The sequence below is a fragment of the Haliotis asinina genome, chromosome 8 (assembly GCF_037392515.1).
Source record: "Haliotis asinina isolate JCU_RB_2024 chromosome 8, JCU_Hal_asi_v2, whole genome shotgun sequence".
In the NCBI taxonomy this organism is placed as follows: Eukaryota; Metazoa; Mollusca; class Gastropoda; order Lepetellida; family Haliotidae; genus Haliotis; species Haliotis asinina.
The window spans coordinates 21491603-21518501 of NC_090287.1; the positions used below are offsets into that span (position 1 = coordinate 21491603).

At 39.1% G+C, this 26899-nt stretch overlaps 1 protein-coding gene across 2 annotated transcripts; it reads left to right on the forward strand.

The window, feature by feature from the left end:
- The first annotated feature begins 970 nt into the window (after positions 1–970).
- LOC137294037 (1-deoxypentalenic acid 11-beta-hydroxylase-like) lies at positions 971–21866 on the forward strand. Of its 2 annotated transcripts, XR_010957501.1 has the most exons (11): positions 976–1137; positions 9714–9881; positions 11887–12004; positions 13263–13363; positions 15431–15572; positions 15769–15863; positions 17152–17257; positions 17909–17993; positions 18641–18842; positions 19731–20080; positions 20261–21866. XR_010957501.1 is itself a non-coding variant. In XM_067824961.1 (10 exons), the coding sequence occupies exons 2-10, from the start codon at positions 9732–9734 to the stop codon at positions 19860–19862; spliced, it is 1131 nt and encodes a 376-aa protein (XP_067681062.1). In that variant the 5' UTR covers positions 971–1137; positions 9714–9731; the 3' UTR covers positions 19863–21866. The 2 variants fall into 2 exon arrangements, 1 of the variants encoding a protein (XP_067681062.1); XM_067824961.1 differs by having other exon boundaries at positions 971–1137; positions 19731–21866.
- The last annotated feature ends 5033 nt before the right edge of the window (positions 21867–26899 follow it).

The following is a 26899-nucleotide window of genomic DNA, read 5'->3' on the forward strand; positions in this document are numbered from 1 at the left end:
ACGCACCGCATCAGTTCCCCGCTGTAGTAAATTACATGAATGCAGCAATATCGGCCGTAATACTAAAGCGATTTGAGTACATATACATTGAAAATACACTGCAGTATTAAATGTGTTATAATGAGACAGCTAGTGCCACACTTCAATTACCGGTTGAAAAACGTGGACAAAACGACAAAACATAACCTGAAAACGATCAGCTGATTCCACCGCCACGCTTCTGAACTGCCATTTCACGATTCATTCTTGCAGTGTGAGCAGTCACGACTATCCCAGGTGGGTGAGAGTTCCTCCCGTTCCCCAATCCCAAATAATTTTTTAATTGATACATATTAGAATTATTAACAAAGCCTTACACAACAATTACTAGAACCAGGGATACTCTACAACACCCCTCTATATAGGTTCCCTGCTAGAACTCTTACTAAATTAACTAAAACCCCTCAATTTTAGTACAAAAAATCGTTTTGAACCACTTAGTGTTACATCTGATAGTCTGAGGATGAAACAATATATGGGGGAACGGAAGGAACTGTTTCCCACTGGTGTATCACAGAATCATGGATTAAATGTTTCAGGACATGACACTTGATATATCATCGTAAACGAGAAAGGATATGCGATCCATGCACTGGCGTGAACGTAACCGGTGAAAGGGTAGGCTATACTGGTTAACAGTCTCTAAATGTGATAGCCACACGTACCGTTCACATCGCGCATACGACATGCGCTATCAGTTTAAGGTTGGACCGCGCGCATCAGCGCATCTAGCGGATTAGTGAAGGGAAGATAAACACAAAAAGATCGTCTGTTTAGCTATGTTCTTAGCACTTTCAATACGACGATATATATTTTCCTTGAATTTTAAACACTAACATAATGCCATAAATTATTTAAGTAGTTGGGATTATTTTTATCAAAATGCCACATCCATTACGCGCGTTCAGATTAGTTTGTCGTGTTTTCCCACGTAACAGAGGGGACAAATGTTGGCCATTACGGAAAGAGGCGAGTGGTGACGAATGATTTCATCCGTGTCACCTGATTCCGAATTGCTGAACTGCAAGTGGAACGTCGTTGATCTGACTAGAGCTTTGTAACTGCTGGCTAGCAGCGTGGGATAGGAATCACAGGCAGGTAGGGACTGCAGATATAAATCTTGGCGAGAGGCGCGATGGGCTTTTGGCTTCACACAATCCATATACGAGTGGTTACATATACTCTGCAAACTGTTCAATGATTGGGTGTTCAAATCACTGAAATCAGGCCACTTTCCAAGGATTTGGGCCACATCAGTCATAACACCACTTCATAAAAATGGAGACAGAACGGACCGAAGTAAAAGGTATTGCTATTAGCAATAGCCTGGGTAAGCTTTACTGCAAAATCCTAAATAACAGAATCATCAACCATCTAGAAAAAAACAACATCATGGATCCATGCCAATCTGGATTTCGCAAGGGCTTTTGAACTTCAGATAATATCTTTGTTCTAAAAACACTGAAAGATAAATATAAACATAAGCGGAAGAATATCAATGCTTGTTTCATCGATTTTACTAAAGCCTTTGACATGGTTGACTTAACAAACTAAAAATGCATGGAATCAATGGTAACCTGTTACAGTCCATATGTTCCCTATACTCAAATGTGAAATACCAGCTAAAAACGTCACAGGGGTTGTCTATGCCCTTTTCTTCAAACACTGGCGTCAGACAAGGATATACATTATCACCAACACTCTTTAACATATTTGTAAATGATATACATAAATATCTAAAACCAGAAGCACTAGGATTAAAACTGAATAACATTCAAATATGTCATTTGCTGATGATCTATTGTTATTGTCAGATTCACCTGTTAAATTACAAACGCTTCTGGACAATGTATCACGATATTGTAAGGTAAATAACATGCAAATTAACCATGATAAATCTAAAGTAGTTATCTTCGGAAAAAACATTAAAGACAACAAAAACTCTAAATGGTCAGCACAAGGTAAAACAATAGCTACAGCTGACAGGTACATATATCTTGGTATACAACTCCATCAAAATGGAATAGCACCCCCAATCTCTTAAATTCCCAGAAGGGGTTAACATCCTTATGACTAGTGGTGCATGGTGGGCAAACTGGCTAGTGATCCAGGGAGTTTGAGGTGACTGGATCGAGGGTGGTGGTTGCATACTTTATTTTCACCCGAGTTTCAATGGTCATATAACAAAGTTCCAAAACAAAAACAGGGATGGGGGGTGGCCGATGGGGGTTGGGTGCACCCACACTCTGGATCTGCCTATGTGACCGAGTATCAAAACCTTGCATTGAGTCAGCATTGTGTGCAGACTCTTTCACACAGTTTTAGACTTGTTCAGTATGGTCACACCCCCTAGTGTACAGCACACAACCCTGTGCACTTGAAAGAACCCGTGAATTCGTTGGTATATAAAAACATAGTGGCCACATGAATATGTGCAAACACCTAGTTGTAGGTACAGCAGCATGCAGTAAAACCTGCACAAAGTACTCTGATAATGTGTCCAAGTCCACCCAGCTGTGAATTGGCACCTTGTAAGCATAGGAAAGCCACTTAAACTTGGTGTGCGTAGAGGCAGCAAGGCAAGAGTTGTATGATATTCAGGGAGCTGTGACTGACACGATATGCCATTGAGATTGGCATCCAGTGACTGAGGGAAAAACAAAGTGCCTTTTAGCAGCTGAGTTTGATATGTTAGTATGATAATAATGACTGGATGTAGAAAAAAATATATAATAATGATGAAGGTCTTGGTTGCTTAAGTGAAATGAGGTGGTTAAGATGTTTTAGAACGGTATATTCATGATGTTCAAATAGGGACCATGAAGGTCACCCCTAAACCAATTGGAGTATCCAGAAAGAACATTTGGAGGTGTCAGTGTGATATTGCTGTTGAGACTAGAGTCGTAATAACAAAGTGCAATAAGTTGCATAACATTTAATGAGATTAAATTAGTATTTAATGTATCCAATGACTTTAGAAGCACTAGACAATACCTTTCAATATGATGTGAACTACAAACATGACTAACCCATTGTGGTTAAGTCTACGTGACTGGAGTCATGTGTACCGAAACTGTAAGATAATCCTGTACACTGGTGAATAGGAGAAGGGTAGCCATTGTGTGTCAAGGTGGAGATCATATTCAGTTACTGCATGCATATGCATCAGGGTATTTGAGCCTGTGTTGCTTCATGATTTATTTCCCAAGGGAGGATTATTCCCATGGAGTAGATTTTATTAGGTAACTTTGCCTATTATAAATTACCACTGGCAGTATTTGTACTGAAAGGAGCATATTGACAGATGAGCCTGACCTTCGACTGAATACAATCTCCGATTGGCCCCATTTTGTAGGGTACTTCAGTGTGAAATATGAATGTTCTCCTATATTTATGAATTTAATCTGCCATCTGATATAACTGGAATATCAACTGTGAGTTTATAACTTGTCCTCCCTGAGTTAAATATATGTTATCTATATACATGAGTATAAGCATGATCCCAGTGAGTCGATATCAGCAGTTTTGTTTATTACCATGACCACAAACTGTTCAGTGTTCTATCTGGGTCAGTGGGTCAGTTGGCCAGTCACTGAACATGGTTGGCTGACTTCATCTATATACATGTACATTATATATGTCTCGTCTTGACAATTGGTCACCCATCTTGCTTGACTACCTCACCACAGTCAACACAATTCAGCATGTTTAGTTCAAGTTTATTATATTTCTGTAGAAATGTGAATCAGCAAACAACCAAAATTTTTTTATGTAAATACAGAGCTTTGCTCCAAGGTGGTACTGAATGTTAAGCCCAAAGGTGTACAGTAATTCTGTCCTCTATAGAGGCAACTCTAAATATGAAGACGCCTGCTGGTGAGATATTTATATTTGTTAGATTGGTTTGCTGGTTATTGTTTAACGCTTCACCTGCAAAATTCCAGCTATATGGCTGCAATCTGTAAATAATACAAAATTGGACCAGATAACACTGGTATAAAGTTGGGTTTTTTTTATAGAAATTATCACTTAAATTATCAATTATTACCTAGAGACTTGTGCAAGTTTAGTAAATACACTTCAATCCGAGGCATTTAGAAATTTGGGCAGTAAGCATTTAAAGGAAGGATAACAATTTACATGTGTATTATAATTAAAATCACTCCTGCTCAAGAAATACCAACATTTAGGCACTCGTGTCATAAACATAGTATGACAATGGCACTCATATCCTCTAGGTAAAATGAAAATCATGATGTATGAACAGCTTTCTTTTTACATCAACATTCTTTGTTACAGATCTGACTGTAATGAAGTTAATCAGCAATATATTCTTGTACAGTGGAAGCTCTCTAAACCAGCCTTTACTTCGTGCAGTGAAAAAGCAATCATGCGTCAGTGTGTTAGTTTTGTCAAATTTTCTGTTTTCATTCACACATTTTGTTTTAGAATTGATGTTTTCTTCAAATTTAGTTTCATACAACTGGTGCTTTATCAAAATGTCCAAAACTGTTTGCTTGCCAGTTTTGTGCTTTAGTGCATGTTCTTTTTGAGTAGGACGAGGAACTGCATCAAAATATTTTATCAGCTGAATTTTCTGTTCAAGAGATAGTTCCAATCCCACTTTACTGGTGTGACCATCTTAAAACGGTGAGCAACTGCCAAATTGGGAGATGCCAGTTAATTTTATTTGCCAAGTGACACATGCCGCTTACCAATTTACCTCACCCCAATATACATTGCCGCTTGGTAAAAAAACAAATAAACAAAATTATAAGTGTACAATCGCGATTCAAAAGTGCAATATTTTGTTACTTGGGCTTACTTCCCTCGAAATAAAGCCCTCGGGAGACCGAACCCAGTCATAACAAGGGGGGGGGGCATGCACTCAAGTGTAACTACTTGTGTACTGAGGGCTCATTGTGTGTACAGAAAGATGATCTGTTTAATGGGCATTTTAGAAGTATGGTGAGTCACAAGAAAGTAAGATTCTTTATGGATAACAACTTCTTTTAATGTATTTGATGCATCGTTTAAAGGTCACATGCAACCAAAAAATCAAACATAATTAAAACACATTTATCACTTATTCATGACATATAATATACACTGCTGCTTTTAAAAAAACAAATAAACACAATTATAAGCGTACAATCGCGATTCAAAAGTGCAATATTTTGTACTTGGGCTTACTTCCCCCGAAACGAAGCCCTCGGGAGACCGAACCCAGTCATAGCGGGTGGATATGCACTCAAAAGAAACGACGGCTTCCGATTGGCTGTTTCATTTGCTGATATGCTAGGTTTCATTGTGTGTAGAGAAAGATGATCTGTTTGATTGGCATTTTAGAAGTATAGCCAGTCACCAGAAAGTAAAATTCTTTATGGATAACAAATTCTTTTAGTGTACTTGATCCGTCGTTTCAGTATGGATTCATATACTGTTGTCAAACAAAATCATATACACTAAAAGAAGTTGTTATCAATGAAGAATGTATATAGAGATGTTGGGTTTGGAAAATACATATTCTCTGAATTTGCGCTCGGTCCAATAAAAAAATCATGTCAGTAGAGATAGTAAACTACTGCGCGGCTGGAATCTGTCATTCGTCCAAGTACAAAGCAGGACTTGAAACTGACAAGAGTTTGCACCAGTTTCCGTCAGATCCAGTCATCCGAGAAAAAAGGATGTAGTTTGTTTGCAACCCACAGACATAAAAACATGTCATGTGTATCACACGTGCCTAATTACATAATGTGGCAGAGACGGGACTCGGGTGCACGAGTCATAAATCAACTTATTTTCTTTATGTCGTATAGTCTGATAGGTGTTAAGTTCAAACTGCACGTGGTCAATGATTGAAGCTGTGTATTGCGTGTTGTCTTTAGCAGACAGGCAGGCAGACATATTATAGGTGTGAATAAACCAGACACTGAGCTTTCTCTGTGACAGAGACTGCTCACCACAATCAACATGTTTTTTTTACATAACGAGCAGATTATTTACTTGTTTGTGTACACAACCAAGATTAGACTACTGCTCACGACCTCAGTATGCATACTGTTTCAAGCTCCGCGAATCTATTCACTGCGCACGCGTTATGGACGCAGCGCAGCACAGCTGTTGAAACCAGTTTTCCCCCCAGCGCTGGGGGGAATTTAGTGAAACGTTTGAACTCCGATTTCGCGGGCTTTTTTTTGATCGCGTTTTTTTCAACTTTATAGATTGAATTGGCATTTTTTATGATTTGTTTCGGTAAATGCATACCAAAAGGTACCAGAATCTGCAAAGTTGTGTTTTACGTTGCATGTGACCTTTAAGTATGGATTCATATACCTTTGTCAAACAAAATCATATACACTAGAAGAAGTTATTATCCATAAAGAATGTATATAGAGATGTTGGGCTTTGTAAATACATGTTCTCTGAATTTGCGCTCAATCCAACATAAAATCATCCCAGTAGAGATGGTTAACTACTGTGTGACTGGGAACTGTCATTCGTCCAAGTACAAAGCAGGGCTTGAAACTGACAAGAATTTGCACCAGTTTCCGTTAGATCCAGTCATCCGAGAAAAGTGGATGTAATTTGTTTGCAACCCACAGACATAAATACATGTCATGTGTACAAGTATCGCACCTGCCTTATTACATAATGTGCCAGAGACAGGACTCGGGTGCATGAGTCATAAATCAATTTATTTTGTTTATGGCGTATAGCCTGATAGGTGTTAAGTTCAAATTACATGTGGTCAACAGTGGTCAATGATTGAGGCTGTGTATTGCATATTGTCTCTAGCAGACAGGCAGACATGTAGGTGTCAGTAAACCAGACATTGAGCTTTCTCTCTGAAGGAGGCTGCTTACCACAATCAACAAGTTTTTTAATGTAACGAGTAGATTATTTACTTGTTTGTGTACACAACCTAGATTAGACTACTGCTCATGACCTCATACTCCGGACATGGATACTGTTTCAAGCCTCGTGGGCCTATTCACTGTGCATGTGTTATGGGCACCGCACAGCACAGCTGTTGAAACCACTTTTTCCCCCAACACAGAGGGAAATTTAGTGAATCGTTTGAACTCCGATTTGGCGGGCCTTTTTTTCATTGTGTTTTTTTTTCAACATTGTATGGTTGAATTGACATTTTTGATGATTTGTTTCGGTAAGTGCATGCCAAATGGTATCAGAATCTGCAAAGTTGTGTTTTACGTTGCATGTGACCTTTAACTGTAATCCTCTGTATTGTTAATAGATGTTCATCCAATCAACAGGAGAGCCAAGATAGTTGATGCCAGTTTTGTGAACGCTGATTACAGTACAAATGGTCAATTGGACTGTCTTTATTTGTGCCGAAGTATGGAGTGGACTGGTGCCGAATTAGAGGGCATGCAAATGATCTTAAATTAACTAGTTTCTGTCAGGACCAAATTCTAGTGCTGATATTGAGAGCATGCCGGATTGGAGAGATGCCGGTTTTGAGGACTTCCACTGTATTTTGAAGTGGCATTTGTTGAAAAATATTCTAGTGCAGTTTTCTTTACTGTATGAATTGACATTGCTTGAGCTAGAAACTGTAGACAGTGAACTTGTGAACTGATTGGAAGGTGTCCATGTTTGTAAACCAGTGGATGAACTTTTGTCTTGAACTATTGCCATGATGTAATAGCAGTGTTTGAAACTCCCCTAAAATCTGCACAAGATGACACAGCTGATAACTTTTAAGACCTATCAACCCAACTGTCAAGCAGCCAGTCATATCAACATTGTCAAAAAAGTGTTTTTTTACTGTGTATTATGTACAACATTTTAGTAAACTAGCTTGGCTTGTATTTTTTTTCTTTTAGTAACTATACATCCTAAAGGGAAGCAAGAAAGAGCAAAATAAGTCAGAGCATCTTTGATACTGTGTTAGGGGAAAAAATCATAACAGATCATATGTACATTATTATTGTTCAAGTAATAACCTGTCAGTCAGTAGCTTTTAATATTTTCATGCCCTGCTCAAAGTTCTGTCGTGGGTGTTCTGATGGACGGCTATTTCAATCACAGGTTTGACAGGTTAAAGTACGCAGTCATCTTTCTGATATTTTGGTATTTTGACTTACGAAGAACAATGAGTTGCATCCTCAAAGCAGTCAAAGTAAACATATTATCAGTGTATTTCGTTACACTCCACCACTGAGTCTAACAAAACCTAGTAGAAGGTCGCGACAGGTAACCTTTGAGCGACCAATGACCGTAAAAACAAATGCAAGAAGGTTAAACAGATTTAACCAATCAGACAACGGCTACTATTTAGGGATCGGAGGGACTTTCCAAATTTTCAGGTCACTGACACTGACACAGATCTCTCCACAAACAAAAATCTGCATCTAACATAGTCATTTGACCTGCAGTATATACGCTTTGGGGTTCCTGTTGACATGGTTAGCATAAGCTATTATTTCTGCAAGATGACATCCTTGAATATTGCCAAAAACACTATTTTCAGCGACTGTTTACTCATTGTTCTCATGGTTGTATGTACGCCGTGTGTATCACCCGGAAGCGAGTGTACGCTAAATAGCAATCGGAACCATTCGGGTACAAACCTTTTCGAGATAAAAAGTTCAGGAGGTAGGTGCGAATGTCCACTTTCGCTATTTGGTGTCCTGATTGGTCAGTCTCAAAGGTTACCTGACGCGACCTCCCATAAGGTTTTGTTAGACTCAGTGGTGGAGTGTAATGAAAAGTACTGATGATAAGTTTACTTAGACTGATCCTCAAAGTGATACCTGCAATTGTGGTCTGGTGTGCCTGACATGTGGCACCTAGACAAAGGTCAAACCAAACTAAGGCCAGACCATTTTTTTTTCTATTTTTTGTGTGTGGATTTTTGTCCATAGAAAAACAAAAGGTAAGGGTGGGAAAAAAATCACCAGTCAAAGTACATGTAATATTATTTCTAAATACTAAAGTATTTTACTTACTTTACAATATATGAAGTGTATAATGGGCAAAAAACAGTCCCATAAGGTTTACAATTTTTGGGCAATACAAGCCTGAGGTTTTTATTTTTTGAGCGGTGGTAATTAATTATGTTTTTTCTTATTCTTGAAAAAATATGACCAGCGGATCCGTACAACAAGAAATAAAATTTGTCTTGCCTAATCAGGGTTTACATGAATGTAGCAGAGCCTTGGAAGGCAGGGGTCAGTTTGGCAGATTCTAGACCCACATATTATTTTAAGACATAAAATGCTTACAGATACAGCTGAGCCATCCAGTGTGGCCTGAAAATTGAGTGTGCATGTGCGTCTAATGTAATCGGTAACCCATGAAGTTCTGGGGTAGAATAAGCCTTCATCAACCCATGCTTGCCATAAATGATAAAAGGCAACTATGCTTGTCGTAAGAGGCAACCAACAGGATCAGGTGGTCAGGGTCGCTGACTTGGTTGACACGCCATTGGTTCCCAGTTGGGCAGATCGATGCTCATGCTGTTGGTCACTGGATTGTTTCATCCAGACTCAATTATTTACAGACAGGCACCATATGGCTGGAATATTGCAGAGTGCAGTGTAAAAGTCAACCCACTCACTGTAATCTGCAAGTTGTGACTTGCTTGACTTCTTTTGGAACAGATCAGTTTATTCCTTCTCTGTTAATTCAAAGTGTCTTCTTTCCAGATCACATATTGTGACAGTATGTCATCAGAGAATGAAGTGGAACCAGTCCGTTACCCGGGACAGGTCGATACACCCTTCCCGGAGGTATTTAACACAATGCCCAAACAGCCGGAACAGAAGAAACCGGGTCAACTCTCGGAAAAAATGATAAAACAGTTCTTTGAAAAGGTTTGCTTTTTTCAAATCAAATCAGACCTGTTATGTAAATGTGTTAGAGGTTCACTTGTCACTTTTATATTATAGCATCATCTATAGAAATATATTACACTCCTACAAAATCAGTTTCATCAGTATTTCATGACAGTCCTCTAAATTTGAAATGATATTTGTCATGGTTACCTGAACATGTCTCAGAAGATACACACATACCTCTAACAGCAATGGGTGGTCACACTTGCTGATATGGTTGACAGATGTCTCTATGGTCATTGCATCCCAAGTGAGTTGATTGATGCTCATGCTGTTGATCACTTGACTGACAAACCCAGACTTGATTATTTACAGACCACTGTCACATAGCTCTAATATTGCTGCATTATCAAATATCAAAATGTCTAGAAATTCCTAAGTTTGGTATCATTTAGTAGGAAAATGTGTCCCTAATCTAATTATGTAATTAAAATAACAAGTCACCATGGCATTTGTTTGAGAAGTGGAGCCCCCTTGTGTCAAGATCTGTTGAAATTGAAGTGTCAATGAAAGTTCTTTTAAAAGTAAATTATATACTTTCATTCTTCAGTATGTGTTTTCTATGCCGCTGCCATATATAAGACATGAAAGGTGTGCATCTCATAGTTGTATAGATGTTTATGGAATTTGTTCCTGAATTTGTTCAATTATTAATCTTTATATAAGAGGCTGTGTTATCTAACCCCTAAACACACTGTGTTTAGTGTTTTCAAGTTCTTCAGTGGGACCCTGGATGTTTAATGTTTAATCTGCCACATTGAGTATGTTCCAGAATGTGCCAAAACTGAACACACTTTAGCTTCTACAGCAGTCTATTGCTTTCACCTGCCACCACAGTGATATTGCTACTGCTAGTTTATTTACCCTTGTACCATGAACCTTCATGATATAGATTTAATTGTTCTGTAGCAAGGTCTTTGTGACATACATTTACAAATACATATTTACCTTGGACACTTTGGATATATTTATTTTATAATCAATCATGGTATTTATTTAGTAGACATGAATCACCAGAGCACACTCAGTGTTGGGAACCTTTCCTACAGCCGTGTCCCTGGACACCATTTTTCATTGCTTCATAAAGATATTTCAGTATTGAAATGAAATAATGTAAGAAAATAAGTTTTCAAGGTAGTATGTAGGGCACCTTAATTAACTTCTAAAAAAACAGTTATTAGCAAGAAATATTGATTCATCGGTGAAAATATATTTTTTCATAACAAGTTTTTTTTAAATGAATTTTTATTTAGTAAATTCACACAAGGTTTACATTAAAAAAAGTGTTACCACAGAGTATGCACATGAATTATTACAATTAAAACAGCATACCTGAATTAAATTTGATAAAGGGAGAAAACTCTTGTTCAGGTTTACCTCAGGATAAATGCTTGTCTGGTCAAACTATCATGAAGTGTGATTAGATGGAAGATGAAGGAAATAACTGTGTAACATAAATACATGCTTTTCCTGACAAACCCTGTTGCACATGGTGTGCGCACAAACCACAGTCTCCAACCTCTTTAAACAACAGACTAACCAGCATTTTTTACAAGCACACATTTTTAGTGAGATCATTTAAGGGCTGTTTCTTGTATATCTAATGCTGCAATGATGCAATAGGAGGGAAATGGAATGCGTCATAGTACTCCATCAGCCTTACTTTGGGATGCTGTTTTCTGTTATCTTGAGACTACAACACTGTGAATGTTACATATGTTATATTTTATTACTCATTTTTGTAAAGTGCAGATTCTAGTTCCTATATTGGGTTGAGTCCAATCTGGGATTCAGTCCCACACCATTATGAGTATTGCACCAAATCGCTAGCATACAAAGTCAGCTGTCTAACCCTCTCAGCCATTACAACTTCCATGAATGTTGTCACCAGCATGATTGAAACTAATGAGTTCAAGAAAGCTAAAAAATTGCCCTTTGCTTGTCTCGAGCCATTGAGTACCTTGAATTCCTTTTTCGGTCTTAGGGATATGTCATAGTTGAGGATTTCTTCACACGAGAGGAGATAGATCCGTGCCGTACTGCTATAGAGCTGCTTGTAGAAGATCTTGCTCAGAAGCTCTTCAAGGCAGGAAAAATCATAGGTAGGTTGCCCTGAGTAAGTGAGGAAATAAAACTGATAAAAACCATGAATTGTTTGTAGATGTCCTTCTGTCGACAGGTATATGTTCCTGATACAGACTTTGCTATCATTTGCTTTATTTTTGCCAAGGCATCAATGTACAAAATGTGTTAATGGTGATGTTTCGTCTTTCTTATAGAGGAGTGGTTGGGTAGTATAGTGGTTAAAGCTTTTGCTTGTTACATTGAAGACCCAAATTCAATTCTCAACATGGGTACAGGGTGTGAAGCTCACTGGTGTCCCCTGCTGTGATATAGCTGTAATATTGCTAAACGCGGTGTAAAACCATACTCACTCATGTTTTTTGTAGAGTTCATTAGGTATCTGTCCCAATTTGATATTATGTTTGTACTTACCTTTATGCTTTTATCCCCTTGAGTTGTGTTTATCTGATACTGCATTCAGTTTCTCTTCGCTGCATGCTGTAGTTGCCCTATGTTGTATTGACGCAATGTTATATTCACCACGTGTTGTTAAAGTTGCATACATTCCATGCTGATCCACTGTTTCAAACTGAGCACTTGACTAGTCCGCTGTGGTAGAAAAAGTGTCTGCATGTCATGGGCACCATGTATGCAGCCTGTTACTGGTGTGCCCTACTGTATTAATGCTTGAATATTGCCGATAGCAGTGTAAAACACAGCTCACTACGAACATTTTGATAGCTGCATACCAAAGGAGTGTCGTTGCAAACAAGAACTACAACCAAAACACAACTAACTCGCTCATGCAATCCGTTCACCCACACCTATTTTCACTTCATTATGGTTTTCAGTCTCTGCTGTGTTCAGCCTGTGTTATTTTCACCCTGTGGTGTGTTAATCCCATGTTGCTTTCACCCTGTGCTGTGTTCAGCCTGTGTTATGTTCACCTTGTGTTCAGCCTATGTTGTTTTCACCATGTGCTGTGTTGCACCTGTGTTGTTTTCACCCTCAGTGTTTACCCAGTGTTGTTTTGTTTTCAGCCTGTGCTTTCTTCACCCTGTTTTGTTTTCATTCTGTGCTGTTTCCACCCAGTGCTGTGTTGAGCACTTGTTGTTTTCATTCTATGGTGTGTTCGCCATTTGTTGTTTTCAGCCTGAACAGTGTTCAGTTTGTGCTGTTTTCTTCATGCGCTGTGTCATGCCTGTGTTATTTCCATCCTGTGTTGTGTTCATGCTGTGCTTTTTTCACTCTGTATTGTTTTCATCCTGTGCTGTATTTGAACTGTTCTTTTGGTAGATACGTACAAGGATCTTGGATTCTTTCAAAGACTGACCCAGTTGGAGAAGGATTTCCCAGGTACAAATGTCCTCCTGCATAAGCTGGGCAAGCTCCCTCAGGTGAGGAAACTAATTAAGAACATTGCCATCAGTTGTAGTCCTCTGTTGATTTGATTTATTTTGTTTTAATGCTGCACTCAGCAGTATACCAGCTATATTATGAACAGTCCAGTTTCATTAATCTGACATAGTCTGTTGCACAGCAAGGTGTCGGATTAATAAGTGTTCAAATCAACTGAACACTTTCTTTTATCTTACTTCACACATAAATCATTAAATGTCGCTGTCTGATTAGTTGAGCACTCTTCTGTTATTTTCAATGTACCCCATGTACAAGCAAGGTGTATTGCAATACATCCTGCTGCCAATAGCAACTCATTCGGTATTTGTTTAGCTCGAATAACTTTAAATCATGACTGATGCGCCGAAATTACCAGTGATTTGTGAATGGAAATTGATCGAAGGGAGATAACTCTCGATCAGTTTTTCTTGTGTCGCCTGCAAAAATATTTAACTCTCTTTCTAATAAGTTTCGACAAAATGTTCAAATGTAGTCCCTGTGAATATTAAGAAGGAGAATTACATTACCATGACTTTACTAAGACAATACCTACAGGAAAAAATAGCAAGATGCAAGGTTCGAATAGTTTGATTCACACAGGTTGACTTAAGTGTACGGTTCGATACCCATGCTACAAACAGTTCAAACAGTGTGTTATATCAAGACAAAAAGAAATATTACAGTTTTCTGACTAAACAATCTGCTATGTAAACAACATATTAGAGTGGATGTGTGAATAGGAAGCATCCTCTATTTTCCAGATCGTAGTATTAACTGGTGTGTGTTTTGTTTGTGCATTGTTATGGTAATGTCCCATTTTTGCCCACTTGAGTTTTGCAAAGGAGTTTACGATTCCAGTTGATCGATTATTGAGCTCTGAGTGTTGATTGGCATATTGTGCTTGAAGACCACTATCGTTGTATCCTTCGGATTCAAGCGGATTAGCTATGGTATCAAACAGGTGCAAAGTATTTATGTGAATGGAATGGAGGTATAATACTCTTGATAATCCTTGCCACATACTCACAACTGAAAATGTGAAAGCCAAAGTTATGTCTGATATGTTCCACACATGTCACAGCAAACGTGAATAGATCTGATGAGGAATCTGGTGGTCAAGGAAGCTCACTTGGTTGATGATTGTCATCGTAGTCTAGTCACATAGATTAATGCTCATGATGTCAATCACTGGATTCCCATGTCCAGACTTGATAATTTACGGGTTGTCATCATCTTGATGGAATATTGCAGAGTGTGACAGGAAAATAAAACGAAGAATGATAATGCATAAAAATAGAAATCATTGTGGTGATGAGTTTCTAGGGAAGGAATTTTGAAAGGATATCTGGAAGATTTTGTTACGGTTAAGAATTTTCCTGTGACAAACTATGTAAGAAATCCCCTGTGAACCAGCAAAACAGAACAAAGACAAGTTGTTTACGTTAAAATTCTGTATTGTTATACAACGAGAGCAAGATATACAGAGTCACAAGTCAAAATAACAATGCAGATTTCAGGTACAATTCAAGAGAGACAAAATCTAAGTCAATGGGTCACAAAAATACAATACAGCAAACTCACCAAAGTCTTGATGTGAGAGAGAACAGCTATGGCAAAATGTAAACACAGCGATTGGTGTGACAGCAGATGATGTAGATTCAGGATTTCAAGTGTTGGCAGTAATCCAGCAAATGTGAATAAATGTCAGTGAGTGTGTCACCCTCCACACGGCAACCATCCTTTATATATATTTTATACAGTCATTCCCGAAAGTTAGGGCACAAACAACATTGTCAACATTGTAGAATGGTCTCGAAACAGTATCCCAGAAGTGAACATCGACAACTAGGAACAGATAAATTCCGGAATGCCAGCATGCTAAAAGTGTTGACCAGATATTAAAACCAAATGTGACCCATAATATTTACTATTCAAAACACTACACATTGTGACCCAATAATAATTAATACTGAATTAATAACAAAATATACAGGAAATACATACTCGTAACAATAAGAATAGCCAGTAAGTCTTCATTTTGAGATTTGTATTGTTTTTCATGACAGGCATTTCGAAACCTGTGGTCTAATGAGCGCTTGCTCAATGTGATAGAACAGCTGATTGGCCCTGACATTGCGGGCCATCCTGTGTGGAATCTGCGCACAAAGACACCCCAGAATGAGGCTACAACGGTTCCTTGGCACCAAGGTATTTAAAGAGCATTCTGTATCAAACAACAGTATGACTGAAACGGGTGTTTAACAGGAATCTCTCTCAAGAGAATTTTATGTAAAAACATGTGACCCCTCCTTGTAATCCTCTCACTTAGGAGTCCTTAATGTCTTTTATGTGAAGTGTCGATATCAAACACGTTGACAGTATTGATTGTAATTTATTCCTGTAGATTCTGCATACCTGGACAATGATTCCTATGACGTTCTCCAGCCCACAGCTTGGATCCCGTTGCTTGACGCCACGGAAGAAAATGGCTGTTTGCAGGTACCACTGATATGAAGGACTTTCTGTCTGCCCCAAACTCATTTTCAGTTGTCATTCCTTCCACCTTCCTGTCGTACAGATAAAGCAAAATGACAAAATATGAACGTCACACCATAGTAGTCAAATATGAATTGACACTGTTTGCAGCCTGAACTTGGGCAATTTGAACTTTCACTCTGGCTTAAAATAATGAAATAATGTACCCATTGTACTTAACGCCCCTGTCTGTGAATACACATCTGATTCTGATGTTAAAATAAGTTTGCAGGAATATATGTTTGTCTTGAGTATTTGATTTTTGAAGAGTGAAGCTGGAAAGAGGGTTCAGTAAGTTTGGCTTGACTCTTGCTCTACATGAGAACATGTTAACCTTAGTCAGAAAACTGTTTTCCAAATGTGTATCTGTTGACCCGTCAGTGGCTGGGTACCAGGCAGAATAAGGTGGTATTATCATGGTAACGATTCTTCATTTCTTTATTATGTTGGTATGGAAGTCAGAATAAATTTCTGATGCATCACTTAAAGAACGAATAAACTCAATTTTCTGGTAACATTTTACCACTGCATATGACAGGCTTCTGGTTAGTCATAAACGAAAACAAAAGTTGCTAGAAAGCCGTCTGCTTCTCTCTTGTCCGCAAACGAAACCACAGACAGGTTACATAAATCTGTCACCAGAGCCCTGCAGTGACGTCATAGAAGGAACGCTTTTCAGTTAGTTGTATAGAAAATGTGTAGGAAGCTCGTCATTTTGCTGATTTCTTGACGTCACCAAAGACATGCTGAATTGTTGTGTTGCTGTCAATTGCTCCTTGGGGTCGGGTGATGGTGTCACTATGCACAGATTTCCACTGGACCCTGTAGTTTGTGCTTAAATTGGTTGTTTGTGTTTGCGAAGCAAGCATTGTGTACAAGCCTATAACCGAAATAGTTTACCCCCTGTAATGTAGATGAATTCTGCATAGACCCTCATATCTATACCTACTATTACGTCACGGAGACGCGCTGCTCTGAATGGTTTAAATTTCATTTGCGGCTGAGATTTGTGCACTTTTGTCAAAAAGGTCGATTTAAGGTAATTAAAGATAGAAACGAGCAGTTTTAATGACGGGGTTTCATTTATAACGATGTCAGTGAGTGGTTTATGCATTTGCAACCCCTAGAGTATATGTGATCTTTAAGTGTAGAATAAAGTGGGATCTGTCATGATTCAACAGGATTGCTGCGGTGCATGAAATAGAGTCCTTATTATTATTCCTCATTGAAATCTGACTGTTTCTTTGTGCAGGTTGCAGTTGGGGGTCATCGCAGTGGGAAGATTGCCACTCATCAGTGTTGCTATGGCGGCACGTGGTACGTCATGCTGGAGGAAGAGGAAATGGCGAAATCTCTGGGTAATCATTTTGTCATTACTATAGTAAAGTGTCTCTCTAAGGTAAGAATTATAGATCTTCAAGAATACTTGTCATAAGTGGACACCACTGGGTGGCCAGATTCAGTTGATTGTATCAAGGGGTGGTGGGGTAGACTAGTGGTTAAAGCGTTCCCTTGTCACGCCAACCACCTGGGTTCTCAAGAGGGTACAAGCTCTGAAACCCATTTCTGGTTTATGCTAAAAGTGGCATAAAACTAAACTTGCAGTCATCGTATCCTAATTTGCAATGATGTCAATTATGTCAAACTTGTTTGTCTTCTTTCCCTGTCAACAATAGTTACATTTCAGTCTAATACAGAGGTGTTTCTTTTCATTCAAATAAAATGACAATATTTGCCATCACCATCATGGACAGATATAGCCAATAGTTTGCGAATGGGTGTGGGGAAACTGGTAATTGAAGTTTCAATGATTACATCATAGCATTTTAGTCTAAAATGTGCAAAAACCCTACAGTGTTGCTTTTTTACCAGTATGCCACTATATGTGTGCATGTGCATCACTGACATTTATAGTGTCAAACTTGCCTGTCTGATTGAAACTTTGAAAGCATTCAATCGTCATGCCGAAGACCTGAGTTTGTGATAGCCTCATGCCTCTGTTGACACAGGTGTTGACCTGAAGAAGGACATACTGACGTGCCCCATTCCCTATGGAGGTTTTCTCCTGTTCAACAATGTGATTCCACACAGGAGGTTTGTATCTGCTTCGATTCCAGCATTCTATGCTTGGCATTGTGGACAACTAATGGTTTCTGTATTAGTTTTCTTCAGTTTACGGATACACTGTCTGTATATACATCATGTGAATAGGAGGTGAAACATACTGAAGTTGTTCCTTCACGCAGTAGAAATAACCATAGAGCAGGGCAGGGTTGAGAAGGGCAGACATGGCAGGGCAGGGTGTAGCAGGACAGGGCAGGACAGAGCAGGGCAGGACAGAGCAGGGCAGGTCTAGGGCAGGTCAGGGCAGGGCAGGGCAGGGCAGGGCAGGGCAGGGCAGGATGGGTAGAGCAGAATAGGGTCCAGGGCAGGCAGAGTATAGAACAGAAAAAATCAATAATCATGGATGTACAGATAAAAATACTTCTTCACAAATACATGGTTACTAAATGTCACTTTCTAGATTGATAGACTAGATAAATATGAAAAACATTCACTCAATCCTATGAGGTTGTGAATAGGATGAGTGCTACAGGGACAGCCAAGTGGCTAAAACATTCTCTTGTCACACTGAGGACCATGTTTCCCCATGGAACTACATTGTGGAAGTCCATTTTAGGTGTTCCCCAAACTAAACTCACTCACGCACTGAATCATTCACTCACTCATTCTGTTTCTAGCCTTCCGAATCTGTCCCAAGACATCCGATGGAGTTTAGATCTGAGATGGCAGCGACCAGACAAACCTGCTGGTTTCTATGGCATCAAGGACAGCATTCTCATGAGGTCATCGGATGACCCTGATCATGTGATCAACTGGGATGCGTTCGATGAGGTAGACAGGCATGAGAAAGCTAAAGCAGATGCTCCGAAAATAAATCCAGTAAGTTTAAGAATGAGGATTTTCTAAAAACTGTAGACTTAAAATTCATCGTAAGAATTTCATAAGTATCTGAACCTATATGCATGTTCAAATTATCCTTTGGTCTTGGATTGGACGAGCAGGTTGTGAGATGTTTAGCTGCATGGACAATTGCTTATGCTTGGTATTGAATTTGGTATTGGATGTGTCATTAATGATAAGGAATTTTAGTGTAAACATGAGCACGATGCTTGATGTTAGCTTTTTCAGAGGTAATGTGGATGTCAGATCAGTAGAGATGGTTATTTGGGATTTGAAACCTCTGATATAGACAGACATAAAGACATATTTTATGAAAGTGTTATATGATATGTTACAGGAAAAACAATATTTCAAATGCTTAGAATTATATATCACCCAGCCATAACTAAAAATTTGTAATATTAAATATAAACTATGTATTGAAGTAAGTTTTCCTTATCTTGACTCATACTTTTTTGCTTATCTCCTCCCTCTGTGCGAAGATAGTGGAACTCTTGAAGTTCCTTTAAGTTCCTTTCTTTTGATGCAGACGTACATCTGCTGTATACATTCCTAAAAAAACTTGATGAAAATGGTAAACATACATGGGTTTCTGATATCTGTTGCTTACTTTTCACTGAAATGCCCTAACAAGTGTCAATAAGCTCCACTCACTCATAAGTTTCTGTGTCCCATTGTTCACATCTGAGTAAACTGGCATACTCAGATATACAGTTAGTTAAGAAAATAAAAGAAACTCACTCACTCACTCACTCACTCACTCACTCACTCACTCACTCACTCACCCACTCACCCACTCACTCACTCACCCACCCATCAATCAATCTTATTCATCACATAGTTAAGCATGTTTTATTGCTGTGGCAGGTTGCCGAGGAGGAGGAGTTCGACCTGACCATCCAAGGACCATGGATGAAGAAGTGGGCCATCATCCACATGAACCAGCACACTGACAGACTGTTGAAGGCCGAGGAATCGACTTCTTGGCATAAAGCATAGTAACCCCAGCAACTAGTTTCCTGCCACAGATCGAAGATATTTTTAGAACCTTGAGTTGATACTATTTGATATTCAAGCCATGAATTTATCTCACCTTCATGATGTTATTAATAGATTTTCAGCAATGTAGTTTATCTCTATATATATATGTATCTGTGTAGTTGTGAAGTCCAAGATGGATTTTAGAACACCTGGATTCTCTGTCTTTTCTTTTGAAGGTCGAAGATTTTAGAACACTTAGATCGTTGAGTATATTTTCTAGAAGATGGTAATTTGCTTCAATATTGTTAGGGACGTTTGACACAGTCGAGCTCTTGTTTATGTCGTACTTGTGTAACAATGATTGTCCTTGATTTTCTACAGTAATTTTACATGTGTTTATACAAATAAACACGAAGGTTGAAGATTTTACAACACCTAGATTGTTGAGTATATTTTCTAGAAGATGGTAATCTGCTTCAATATTGTTAGGGACGTTTGACACAGTCGAGCTCTTGTTTATGTCGTACTTGTGTAGCAATGATTGTCCTTGATTTTCTACAGTAATTTTACATGTGTTTATACAAATAATGTATGTCAAATTCTCAGGTATCTCCACACCATATTGACAATGCAGTTAAACAAATGAAACTTCAGGTTCAGGGTCACTATGACCCCACACAAAATTACCTGTGTTGCCTTGAAGAATCCTGAACACCTATGCACTATGTTCAGTCCATAGTTGATTGATCCGTCATTGTAAGTTTACATCAGTGAGGCAGAAAATTCTGCCTGACAGTTTCACAAATAAAAACAAATATAAAGTTCACATGGTAAGGTAGGCAATCTTTTCTCATTGACATTTTTTGTTTACTTTAGTTCCAGGCTTAAACTTAAAAGTAAACTAAGTGAAAATGGAAAAATGAAGGTGAGTCTGTATTATATCTGACTATGCAGATTTTAGTGGTCTTAAACTGTCCTTGAAAAATATACCCACACTGTTGAGGCTTTGATAATCCTATGCAAACAGTGCACCAAAGCATATGCATCTCATTCTATGTGGCTTCGTGGAGGGAAGTTAGTCTTTTTGTTTTGGTATTGATTGAGTTAAAATCATTGGTGATGAACGAATCAGAATATGTCTTTGGATGATATTATTTTGGAGGAAGCCATTGAGCAATGTCAGTGGATGGGAAGTCTGAGAAAACATCTCTAGAATACATCAAAATAGAATTCCATTTTAACATGTGAAGCTGGCATTGTGTAATATATTTATGTATCTGCCATACATACAAAACGAAAGAAAACATTTAAAGGAAAGAGCTTGAACACAGGAAAAGGTACACTTCTAGACTCCGGTGGAATAAACTGTCACCAGAACTGATGCTTTGGTGGCTGACTTTCATGATGCTATATGGAGGTGTATATATATATATATATATGTACTTATCAAAGTGTGTTCAAGATAAAAGGTTGTGAAAATGCACATTCAGTAGGTAATCCAGATTCATGGCAATTTTGGAACTGTGAAGATGATTCGTGCCAATATATACTGTGATGCAAACATTATAAATCCTTGTAATATATATAAATCCTAGTGGTATAACCAGATAAGTGATTCCAGATAAGTGAGTTGTGGTGACCAAGTCAAAGTCCCCAGGGGAAACCGGTATCAGAATTTTCTGCTTAAAGTTCAGATGGTACCATGGTCTTCGTATTTGAACCAGTCTTGTAGCGTTGAACAGCAGCTATAAGCCATGAAAGCAGTATGTGCAATAACGTGTATTTATTTTGTACATACTAATCTGACGCATTGTTATTTCTATATAGTGTCTGACAAATTGTAAACCTCGTAATCAAGGGAGACAACCCATGAAACTATGTTTCCTCGTACACAAGAAGTAAAACTTTACGAATGTATTCGAGAAAGCCATTTGAGGGTTTGAAGCTCAATATACATGTTTGTGAACACGTTATTTTTAAAGATCTTTTTAGAATTATATTTGTAATAAATTCTTGATTTTTCTCTGGGTTGTGTTGTTATATCAAAATATAACACTTGTGGTTCAACTTTTAAGGCGCCAAAATTTTGGGTCTTCGGGCATTGACAGAATCCCGTGATGCAAATGTACCAAACCACTTCAGGCTTTTGTCCCCCACGAAGCTGACACGACATAACGAACTGGTGGCGTCTGGGTTCAAAGCCACATGTACTCACTCACTCACCCACTCACTCACTGCCCGCAATTGCCTTCCAGAGGTAAAACTCAAGGACTTGAACAAATGATGAAAATATTTGAAGTACGATGATAAAAAAGGAATGAATGCTGCATGTTGCGCTGATCCCTGCTGCTGCTGTAATTGTCAGCCTGTAAATAGGCTAGATAGGACGGACGAGCTACGCCGTCAGGATAATTTACAACCTACAGAGTAACAGTCCCGAAGTCTGACATCTTGAAACATTAAGTCGAATTACTGTATAAACCGTGTAGGATGGCCTTGTTAACGCGTTCGCAGGTTACAACAAAGGTTCGATTCCCCTCACTGGGACAATCTGGAAACCCATGTCTGGCGTCCTCAGTCGTGATATTGCAAGAATATTGCACTACGTGCTGTTGATCACTGCATTGTCTGGTCCAGACTCAGTTATTTACAGACCGCCGCCATATTGCTGAATGCGACGTAAAACTAACTCACTCACTAAACTATTACGTTGTCTGTATTTTATATCAGGGCTATCATTGTTATTGTCTCGACATTGTGAGCAAGCCGCTTCAGCTGAACTTTGTCCACAAGACGAGGTTAATAAAGTTCCGATGTCCAGGGGACTACAATGACCTTCATGAAATGTAATACAGACACGAGGCCAGTAATGTACTAAACCAACATGATAATTGGCTTGATGGAATACAGCACAAATAAGAAGAGGCCAGTGATACCCTATAACAACACGAGGAGGCCAGTGATGCACCAGTAGGAAAAACACGTCATACCTAAACGCATTCATCACGGGTGATCAAAGGTGGATAATCATGAAAATGAAGACAGTAGAAACCAAACAGTAGAACTCACTGAGACAGGTGCTCCTTCCAGTGACGCCATGTTTTGATGTGTGAGTTTCAGGACGCGACCGACAAATCACGAAACGGAGCCGAGAAATCTCCGAAGATGACAGAGCGTGTTTCAAGTATTGCTGCCGATTGGGGCGTTGTGTTTATGTTATCACCGCTAAACTACCGATATCGCTGCAATTGTTTCGCGAGTGGGCTGCGTTTGTGTACATTTGAGATGCAATTCCTTCAAATTTGCTGTAATTCCTTCAATTACTTAGGGAGGCCGATTTGGTGTCTACAACAAATTACAGTTAATATCGTGTATATCCTCCATTTGCCCGGATGACAGTCCCTGTTCTTCGCCCCATACCCATAACAAGGCGTTGATACTGATCCATTGGTAATCTCTGCCATTCTTCATGCAGTGCTGCCTCCAACTGCTGAAGGATCAGTATAGGATGATCTCGCTTTTGTATACGCCGTCCAATAATGTTCCAGATGTACTCGATCGGGTTGAGATCAGGACTCATAGCCGGCCAGTCACACCTTTGAGAGGGTGGTTATCAAAATGAGGAACGACGACAGGCTGGGGCACCTCCCGGATGTACCGTGCACCTGTGAGATTGCCCTGAATCGTCCCAAGGTCCAACTTACAATCGTGGGAAAAGCATCCCCAAAACATTACTGAGCCTCCCCCGAAAGGAACATCAGCAAGGATGTTCTTGGCACTATAGGCTGTATTTTTACGCCTCCAAACGCGTACTCGCACATCTTTGGCATGAAGCATGAACCGACCTTCATCGGATCAATGGATCCTCCACGACCTTAGATTCCAGTACCGTCTCGCTTCACAACACATCAATCGCCGTCTTTTATGGTCATTTGTCAGTTGGAGACTCCTGATACCCCTCCGTGAAGCAAGTCCTGCAGCTTTAAGTCGATTCTTGACAGTCTTAGTGTTCAATCGACGATTTGGTAACCACTGATGTTTCAGGATAGTGCTTGCTGCAAATGGAAAACGTCGCACCAGCTGTATTAGTGCTTGGTCTTCACGATGAGACGTCACAGGAGGTCGTTCAGAGCCTGGACGGTCCTTGACTTCATTGGTTTGAGCATGTTTTCGAATTAATCTGCTTATTACTGTGTAATGGTAGCCAGTCTGCCTAGAGATTGCTTTGAAGGACATTCCTGCTGCACGGAGACCGATAATTTGCCATCGTTGTGCTTCTGGTATCCTCCTACGAGCCATTGTTGAGAGAAATGATAAACCATCTCAGAACAACCCACTGAATAGTGAAATGGTTAGGCAAGATCATGGGTCTTCAGCTTCACGTGCATGGTGTGTTCAGTAGTAATGCGCGCTTTCCATGAAGATTTAGGTCAAATACTGCCCAAAGACTGTTCTTGTATATATATTCAGTGATATTTCAGTTGCTTAGTACTAGCACCACATTTTATCTATTTTCTTAACTTTTTCCCCTATGTATATCATGGTAATGATGGGGTAAAGAATACAATGACACTGTAAAAACAACATGAGGAGGCCGGTGATACGCTAAAATAACACTGTAATGATGGGGTACAGAATACAGTAAATGGTGTGGAGGCCAGTTATGCAAAATGCAAACAAGGTAGGGGAAGAACATAGGATGGGAAGTGTGTTATATGAGTGAGTCCCAAGCACAAATGTTAAAAGATCACAGGTAGTCATCACTGCCACATGTGCATTAGTTCCCGTGATGTACAATATTCAGTACGTCGGGACTAACATTGAAGTTTCATATGAACAGGTTAATAAAAAGCAATTTAATTGAGCCTTATAAGCACAACTCTGTTTTCTCAGCGCCTAACTGATCCAGTAGCAAATTAGTTACCGCCTGACTGACGAGCCTTAATTGATTTTAATTGGTCACAATAAGACACGAGTAAAAACGTCTAATTGTTGATATATTCAGGACACTATTTCAATGGTAAAACCATTCATTTTATCTTTTGTCTAAAGTGTGTTGAATGCTGACATAGAAGCCGAGGCATTTTACACATTCAGTGGAAATTAGGTGAGATATAAACTAATCAGCAAACCAGTGTCGCCTTTTTCCAACGCCATAAAATGCACAAAACATGCCATGACGTCAACTAAAATGTTGCACTCTATTTTTACACTTTTTGCACTTTTCAATACATTTGAAGATATGTCTGTTACTGCGTTAATATTGCAAAAATTAATCAAAATACATCTACACAAAGAGGAGAATATGGGAATCCAAGAACTAAATTATGTATCGGATAGGGCCATCCAAATCGCTATTACTGATTTCTGATGTAGTACATAGACATCTTTTCTTATAAATTGTGAAACTACCAAAAGATGTCCGCTCACATTGGGGAACTTAATATGTATTGGAATAGTTTGGTTCACTGTGAACTAAACATAACGACAATACACTGTCCGTATCCACGTCATCTAGATCTATACAAAGACGTATATTCACGTCTTTGGTCTATAGACGAAAATCCATTTTTGCCATTTATTGCGGACCCTTCTTAATGTTGGTCATATAACGTTGTGCATCAGCACATAAATCCATTTCATATACACTTATGTCGTTCAGACGACAGGCTGTATTTTCTTCGCTCACACTTTCCGTGCAGATGACAAATTTAAAAAAATCTTAGCACCGTCAGTGCTTTTGTCAGTGCACGATGAAAAGCGGAGCAATTCACTGCTCTGTAACGCATAACAAAATCTTGGATAACATTTAACAGTGTTTATTTCTCAAACTGCTGAGGTAGTAGCACTTATGTTTATACCAACGAATAGGAAATTAAATATTCCACATTTCTGTGTAATTTTATAGCTGTACGCAGATCCAGGACCACGCAAGCGCAATTCTCGCACAACGTTCACTTTTCAAACCTTACGTAAAAGTGAGCCTGATTAAAAACCCTCGGCATCCAGCGGGGGTTAACAGGTCTGTTTTTTGGGAGGTCGGCGTTCGAGCGCAGCGATGGCCTAGTAGGACAAGAGTAGACTGCTGGCCGCATGGAACTCTGGGTAGGAGACTGCAGACGCTACCTTCTGCTGCCCCTGTACGTTATTTAGTAGACTCGGTGTAGGAAAGTAACGAATAATACTGAGATTAAGTTTATGCATTCCTGTCATCAGACACCTACTACCTGAATAGTATCTGGGACACTGTTAATCTGACTATAGCGTTGTCATTGCTGGTAATCAGCGTGGGGTAATATATGATTTGGCCCGCCTTGGGATAAGAATCATAAGCAGGTAGGGATCACATAAGTCTGCCTCACAGTCCCAGAACCACATTATTTTGCCCACTGCCAAGCCATTCTCTCCAGTGCTAAAACATTAAATGAAGCAAGGCTAAATTTCCCCGGGTTTTGAATCTCTGATCTCCTCCTGTCACCAGAGACCATATAATAGATCTATTATATGGTCTCTGCTGTCACCTTTTCAATTGAAAATTTGTTTGTTTAGTTTGTTCCCATCAAAATTATATTCAGGGACTAAGCCTCAGTCGAGGATCACACATGATCACGGTGAGAGGCACAGTGCATGGGCGCTCGGCTTACATACACCCTATAGATCTACGAGCAGTTCCACGAGCATCGACTGGGTATTGTATTTTGTATCTGTAATACCTCTCCGCAGTAGTATATTAAATCAAGTGGAGAGTATGCCGTTTAGCGTACGATTTGATCTAATATATATTGTAAGAGACAGTGAAGGTGACATCAGAGACCATATATAGTCTGAGGTGACACAGATATCACTCTACTCACCCTTACTCCAAATATCTACTGTACTTAAAAATGAAAAGTCTCCTAGCAGATCCCAGCCAAGGAGACTGAACAGTTCACTTAATTCTCAAAAGCATCAGTGTACTCTTTAAAGAGTTTTATTTGCAGTTGAGTAACATACACATAATTATGTTAATGATTAATATAATATGCCTCAGGAAAGATAATCTGTCATTCCTTGTC